An 8,167-nucleotide genomic window follows, 5' to 3' on the forward strand; every position below is an offset into this window, starting at 1 on the left:
AACTGAAACTGACTGCACTAAGGGCCTGAAACCTAGCCAGAACCCAGATTGAGACTTGAACCCACATGCCAGGACTCAAACCCAGCCTAAACTCAGATTGGTACTTGAACCCACGTGCCGGGACTCGAAACTGGCCAAAACCCAGATTGGGACTTGAACCCATGTTTTAAACTAGAATCACTCGCCCGATGTCTGGACTTAAAGATGCTTAGGTTCTTTAGGCCTCTGTGCAGAAGGAATTCAGCAAGAGACAAAGTGATAGGCAAGAAATAGATTTATTTAGGTAGGACACTGATGAGAGATGCAAGAGGGCAGGCAAGGAGGCTCTGCCCCAAGGATTCAATCTCCTGGGCTACAGTTCTAGCATTCAAGGGAAGTGGGGGTTGGAAAAGACTGCCTCTTCCTTTCTAGGACTAGTAGCTTCTCCTTAGTATCCTGTAAGGTATGTATTCAAATCAGCAGAAGGGTGGTCCTCAAACTCCTGCCCTTGGTCTGAATCTGAATGAGGCCTCATCCCACCCCCAACCAATGACCTGAGGCAATTCTCACACCTCCACTAGTCAAGCAAGGGTGCCCTGTTGTGATGGCTTTTTTGAGCAATTTATTAATTTATCGTGATCTCCCAATGCCCCCTAAGTTTTCCTCTCTAGGATCCTTTATTGGGACTTCTACATCTACCTGTGCCTATTCCAGCCCTATCACAACCAGTCTGGGGTCCACAGGATTGTGTCCACATGATTGTGTTACCATCCTCCACCTGGGTGGGAACCCAGCACCTGAAGAAAAACTCAGAGGTATTAGATTTCTGTGCACATCCTCTGAAGAGGAAGCAGGCGCTGCCCTTTCTCTACACTATGTGTCTTGACTACCTTTCCTTAGCTTCTGCATTCCCTCATTTCCCTAATTAGTAACCATTTGAATCTGCCCCTGGAACTCAGGGAAGCTCTAGCCTAATCTCTGACAAGTATTCAGCCCTCCAGGACATCTGCAGTTTGACATTTACTGTGCAAGCTACTCAGCAAAAGTCAGTGTCCATGTCTTGATCTCTCTCATCTTTTCCTGATCCACACACCCAGGTAAGGAAGAGTGGTCAGGGAATCCCACTGTTCCCATCAAGGAATTCTCTCCATGTATCTTCCTCCTGGGTAATAAGCAGGATAGAGGAGGTGGGGAGTTCTACAGTTCTATTTTAAAAATTCAAGCTTCCATCTAGATCATTCTTGGGAATAACATTTTTCTTTCCCCTAACAACATTCCCAGATTAGCCTGGTTGGCACACCTTCCAGGCTACTAGAGGGCCTCAAGGATTCAAGCTTAATTCTGGTGGTTTCATAAACATACATTTGTCTCTCAAGTACCTAAATCTTTCAGAAAAAAAGATCGGAGTGTGACTAAGGGATGTTGGAAATGTTGACTTAAAAAAAATGCACAACCTGAAAGTTGAGAGTTAAGTTCTATTTGGGATGAAATTTGGACTTAACCCCAGGGGATAGCATTTTAGGTAGCCCTGAGAAATCACTTTGAAGAGGTGAGGGGGGAAGCTAGGATACAGGAGTTTTGCAACAAAGGGAAGGTAGTAGGAAGAAAAGATTTAGAGAAAACCAGTTTCTTTGGGAAGAAGTAAAAGCCTGGGTTTACAAGAATCACTCCTTCGATGTGCACAGCAGCTGTGGGCCAGTCTTCTTTGTTTCTTTCCTTGGGTTCCCTCAGGGCTCACTGGCCCACCCTTGGGAGTGGCTATTCTCAAAGAGTTTTGTTTTGTCCACTAACTGAGCTTGGAAGGCAGTATTTCAGAACTATCTGAAATGCCTCAAAGAGGAAAGGGGAAATATCAATATATGAGTCATAAAGGTGAAAGGGGGGAGGTGCATGCAACCATGCACACGCAGAAGTTTGCTGCTGGTCTTGCGAAGGTCACTACTAGTCACAGACGTCAACCATGACTGAGGGATTTTAGTGTTTTTCTAGATATGAAGAGAAGCAAAAATTGGGCTCATAAAATCTTCTCCTAAAAATATCTAACTATCTGAAGACCTGTTCTTCCAGTTTTCCCAGAGCACAGAGTGCCTCACTCCTGGTCTCCAGCCTGAGCTCTGCTCATGAGGTGCTGTAGGTTGGCAGCTGCAGTAGCTCATGTTTTACTCCATGTAGAGGTTGGTGGCAAGTGCCAAAAAAAGACAGTTCACATCTTCATAAATACAGATACAGAAAATTTTAAAACTATATCAAATTGCATCCAAATATAAAAATGATAATATAACTAAGTTTTATCTCAGTAATGCACTGTTGGTTTAATATTGGAAAAAAAAGAGGTATTTCACTGTGTCAACAAACAAAAGAAAAATCATTTAAACATAAGAGATGAATGATTTGATATTGATAAGCCAATATCCATGGCTGAGAAAAACTGAGCAATCTAGGAATACAAGAGAACTCCCTTAAACTGATGAAGGACTTAACATTAACCTGCAGCTAAGAGCATACTTAAGTTAAAAAAATAACATTTTCTTTCTAAGATCAGGGAAACAAACAAGAATGTTCACTTTTCTCCAACATTCAAATGGAAGTTCTAGCTAGTACAAAAAGTCTAGGAAAATAAAAGGCATTCAGATTGAAAAAATTAGATATAAACTGACTTGACTTGGATGACATAATTGTCAAAGTGGGAAAATCCAAGGACGCCTACAAAACTGTTACTATGTTTAGTAAATGAGTTTTTAAAAAACTTGCACAATAAAGAATATAAAAATTAATCCTACTTCTACATAATATGCCCATTAATTTTTAAATGCAAACATCATTTATAAAAGCTTGACATATGTACATGTCAATCCAAAATGTGTAAGACATGACACTGAAAGCTACACAACATGGCTGAGAAAAATTAAGATGACTTAACATTAAATGAGATAAAATATGTTCATGGGTCAGATACAGTTTCGTTAGGTCAGACTCTCATTATTTTCAAGATGTCAGTTACTTTGAAATTGATGTGTATGTTTAATGCAATCTCAGAAAACCCATGAAGTCGATTTTTTGGGGTGCATGTGGAAACTGACAAGCTGATTCTTAAATTCACATAGAAATGCAAAGGACCTAGAATCACCAAGAGAACTTTAGAAAAGAATGATATTGCAGAACTAACACTACCTAATTTTAACATTTATTATAAAGCTACAGTAATCATTGCAGTGTGGCATTGTCCTAAAGCAAATAAATAGATCAATAGAACATCATAGAGAGTCCAGAAATAGACAACATCGCTTTAGATAACTGATTTTTTAAGCAAAGATTCAAAGACAGATCAATTGAAAAAGGATAGATTTCCTCCAAAGAATTGATCTGATGTGTTTTCTGTATAAGAGAAAAGTATCTGGGCTGCCATTTAACTCTAAAGTCCTGTAATAGACCCAAAGCTTCCTTAAGAAAATGAATGGAATTCTTTAAGGAAGCAATTTTTCTTTCTAACACCAGTATTTTTTTTTTTTTGATGAGCTTTGGATGACTTTTGTGGGAGCAGGAGGAGCTTGACAAAGGCACAGAAGACTTTGTTTTGTAACATTTTACAGCTTGAACTCTCACACAATTATTTGTATTTTTTGAGCATACCCTTTTATAGCAATAGAGTCCCAGTGTTTCAGATATTTAAGTTCTCCTGAATAGGCTCTCATTGTCACACACTAAATGTACCACCGTAGTCTTATTTTCTCATATTTCAAAAATAAGCACTTTTAAAATTAAACAAAAAACCTTAACATTCCGGTAAATCGACAACAGAAACCCTCATTTTAAGGTTGAAACAATTTGTAACATTAAAGTATGCTATTGGCCTGTTGTTGCTGTAGTTATTTTAGTAAGCAAGAGAAAGTTTTTCATTGAAGAAAAATAGATCAGCAGGTTTTCTCATATACCTTAGGATTATGAAATCGATTGATGATTTTGTTATTTATTTCCTACATCAGGAAACAAACAAACAAAAAACTGAGTAGATATTTTGCACTAAAATATTTTGCACTAAATAGTACCGTCTTAATACCAGCCTCTCGGGAAGTATTTTACCTATCACGTTTGCTAACTTCAGTAGGTTCCCTTGTGTCTTTATTAAGCCAAGAGATAAAAGTTTAGTTTAGTTAGATCAGGGGATCTGTTAAATTTAATCTGTAAGCTGTAGATGTACTTAAACCTGTATTTATTTCTAGATTTTGACCCTTTGATATAACACTTTCTATTAAAGGTTAAGGAAACTTTCTGAAAATTTAACCAAACTGGAAAAGGTTGTTAGAGATAAAGTCATGCTCTTAGTGTTTGAATACTGAGATATAGTAAATGTGAACTTAAAACGACAAATGTGAAATATTTTGAAAAATAAATAAAACATCTCAAGTTTAATTTGAATCCTTCTGAAGGACAAATGGGTATTTTTCCTTTCATAATTGACTACTGTCTTGAAATGATAATCATCACTCTTAATTTAGTTGGTCTCTATATCTTAACATATACCATAACAACAACAAAAAAGAAATTCCAATAGGCTCTGTGTAAGGTAAGTCAAAGTTTAAGTTGAACCTTTTTTCTGAATCAGACGTTGGGGAAAATTTTTGGAAGTACTAGTAAGAAATTAACTTTGTCTTTATATTATTTGATCTATTCCTTTTGATGGAGAGTTAAAATTTTCTATGTCATTTCACTATGTATATATAAAAAAATACAGTAACATGTACTTTTATGTTAACATTTATGTATGTTATTAGGGTACATCATGGAGGGACAATTAGACAGCAGCTACTCTTTACATCTTGTAGAAATTTAGCAAGCACATTTACACTGAGTTTAAGATTGAAGACAATTAGTGTGTTTAGTAAAACTCAGAAGATTACAAAAAGTAGGAAATGAAATAAAGAAGTAATGTCCAGGAGTTCGCGCTGTGGCACACTGGGTCAAGAATCTAACTGCAGCAGCTTGAGTCTCTGAGGAGGTGCAGATTCAATCCCCAGCCCTGCATCGTGGATTAAAGGATCTGGCTTTGCCACGCCTGCACTATAGGTGACAGCCCAGGAACTTCCATATGCCATGGGTACAGCTATTTAAAAAAAAAAAAAAGTAATGTATCTATTTGCTATATTTAGTCTATAGTGTCATAAAACTTTTACATACAATGAATAAAAAAATGTAGATTCAGATTTTAATATCATGAAAGGTGAGTAATTAATGGAAAAACTGAAGAGAAAGTCAAATAGAAATATTTTTATGTTGTAATATAAGAACTTACCATATTGTTTATGAGTAGTAAACATATTAAAACTGATGGCAACCATTCAAATATGTTTAAAACAAAGATTCCAGTGATTCAGTAACTTTAAAAATAATATGTTTATGTAAAGAATAATGTTATCTAGAAAAGTAAATGAACATATTTGAATAAATTTAATAGAAAGGAAAAGGAAAATATATGATATTTGATATTTTCTATGACAGCTCATATTTCAAAAGGCATAAAGAAAGGTTTGTTTTTTTGTCTTTTGTCTTTTTAGGGCTGCACCTGTAGCATAAGGTGGTTCCCAGGCTAGGGGTCTAACTGGAGCTACAGCAGCCAGCCTATACCAGAGCCACAGCAACATCAGATTTGAACTGCATCTGCAACCTACACCACAGCTCATGGCAATGCCAGATCCTTAACCCGTACTGAGCGAGGCCAGGGATTGAACCCGCAACCTTATGGTTCCTAGTCGGATTCCTTTCTGCTGCACTAGGATGGGATGTCCAAGAAAGTTTTTTGAATATTGTCTGCCAATTACGAAAATTTGCTAGGACAAAGCAGTCTTGCTCTGCTACAATGAATATAATTAGCAAGACCAAATTATAATTAGTAACTATGAAATATTGCTGTAGCACAACTCAGTGACAAGAATTGCAATTATTTAAAATAATTTTATATTCAAATGAAAAGATACAGCTTCTTAACATAATCTGTACAGCACTAGGGAAAGTAACATATGATTATTATAAATTAAATAAAGTAAAAGAATGATAAAAATATAGGGACACTAATTTTAGTTTTGTCTGTGTTTTGTTTCCTAAGTCATAAAGATTTAAGGCATTGCTAATTCTGAGAATTTTTTAAGTGTTATTTTAAGACCACTCATAAAGGATATGAAAAACAAAGAAGATGAAGTTAAAAAAATTAACTGAAAGAAAATTTTACTAAAAATAAGAAAGAGGAGTTCCCGTTGTGGCGCAGTGGTTAACGAATCCGACTAGGAACCATGAGGTTGCGGGTTCAGTCCCTGCCCTTGCTCAGTGGGTTGGCGATCCGGCATTGCCGTGAGCTGTGGTGTAGGTTGCAGACGCAGCTCGGATCCCACGTTGCTGTGGCTCTGGCATAGGCCGGCAGCTACAGCTCCGATTGGACCCCTAGCCTGGGAACCTCCATATGCCGCGGGAGCGGCCCAAGAAATAGCAACAACAACAACCAACAACAAAAAAGAAAAAAAAAATAAGAAAGAAATATAAATGGAACTTAATGAATAAATGGCACCAAAATTACTTGAGATATTTGCTAAGTTCAGGAAATAAAAAATACGAATATTTAAATAGTCTGTTAGGGTAAGGCTTTCTAAAGGTGGGTCAATGATTAACACTAACTCAACTCTGGAGTTAAATTTCAAATGACTAAATCCTCTATTAAGTAGTAAATAGAACTTAAATCTTGTCAAGGGAAAATCTCAGCATTTATATGAAGATAACTGACTTTAGACTGACTGGCATGTTCATTTTGATGGAAACAAAGTAGATTTTAGAAAACATTTAATCATAGATGTGTTTCTGAATAAGTAACATTCGATGGCTGAGAGTGAAGAAAAATGTTTTCCAACTTGTAACATCATTTTTGTTTTCTCTAGCTTTGAGAAGAGAAAAAAAAATGAAGAACCAATCAATGGAAATAGAATTCATTCTCCTAGGATTGACAGATGATCTGCAATTGCAAATTGGGATTTTCCTGTTTCTATTTTTCAACTACATCTTGAGCCTGATGGGGAACTTTGTTATCATCCTCCTCACCCTCCTGGATCCCCATCTCAAGACCCCAATGTATTTCTTCCTTCGAAATTTCTCCTTCTTAGAGGTTTCATTCACGACTGTTTGCATTCCACGATTCTTGATAAGCATTCTCACTGGAGACAAATCAATTTCCTACAGTGGTTGTGTAACACAGTTGTTCTTTTTTCTTTTATTAGGAGTTACAGAGTTTTTCCTTTTGGCGGCCATGTCCTATGACCGCTATGTTGCCATCTGCAAACCTCTGCATTACCCAGTCATTTTGAACAGCAGAGTGTGCCATCAGCTTGTCCTCAGCTCTTGGGTAGCTGGCTTCCTAATTATATTTCCTCCTTTGGCCTTGGGACTTCAGCTGGATTTCTGTGCTTCCAAGATAATTGATCACTTCCTCTGTGACAGTTCTCCTGTCTTGCAGCTCTCTTGCACAGATACAAGCTTCATAGAATTGATGGCTTTTGTCTTAGCTGTGGTGACACTTGTCGTCACTTTGCTGTTAGTGGTCCTCTCCTACACATACATCATCAAAACCATTCTAAAATTCCCTTCTGTACAACAAAGAACAAAGGCCTTTTCCACCTGTTCCTCACACATGGTCGTTGTCTCTCTTACTTATGGGAGTTGTATCTTTACATACATGAAAACATCAGCGAAGGAAAGGGTGACTTTAACTAAAGGTGTAGCCGTGCTCAATACCTCTGTTGCTCCTTTACTAAACCCCTTCGTTTATACCCTAAGGAATCAGCAGGTGAAAGATGCTCTCAAGGATATGCTTCAAAGGTTTTTTTATCTTCAAAACAATGAGACAAAATGTAGACATAAATAAGTTGTTACTGAAACATGAGTGGGGACACGGAATACAATTTTCAATTCATTAGTTCAAAGCTATACCATTTTTCCCTTTAATGATTTATATCATTAGGTTTAGCCAGTCTGCCTTATCTTTACACTTCTCTCTGTTCTCTCTGAGGAGACTATTTTACTCTTTATTAGTAAACTGCCTTTTTCAAGCAGAATATTAAATTCCATCTCTGACTAGAAATATCTCCTCTCATCAATGCACTATCATGTACTGTACTGACTCCTTTCTAAAACTGAGCCTTATTATTTCAAC

General features: G+C 37.0%; 1 protein-coding gene across 1 annotated transcript; it reads left to right on the top strand.

The window, feature by feature from the left end:
• The first annotated feature begins 6,919 nt into the window (after window positions 1-6,919).
• Window positions 6,920-7,879, top strand: LOC125131720 (olfactory receptor 6C6-like). Its single transcript, XM_047788490.1, has one exon. The coding sequence runs from the start codon at window positions 6,920-6,922 to the stop codon at window positions 7,877-7,879; it is 960 nt and encodes a 319-aa protein (XP_047644446.1).
• The last annotated feature ends 288 nt before the right edge of the window (window positions 7,880-8,167 follow it).

This window comes from Phacochoerus africanus, chromosome 7, assembly GCF_016906955.1.
Source record: "Phacochoerus africanus isolate WHEZ1 chromosome 7, ROS_Pafr_v1, whole genome shotgun sequence".
Classification (NCBI taxonomy): domain Eukaryota; kingdom Metazoa; phylum Chordata; class Mammalia; order Artiodactyla; family Suidae; genus Phacochoerus; species Phacochoerus africanus.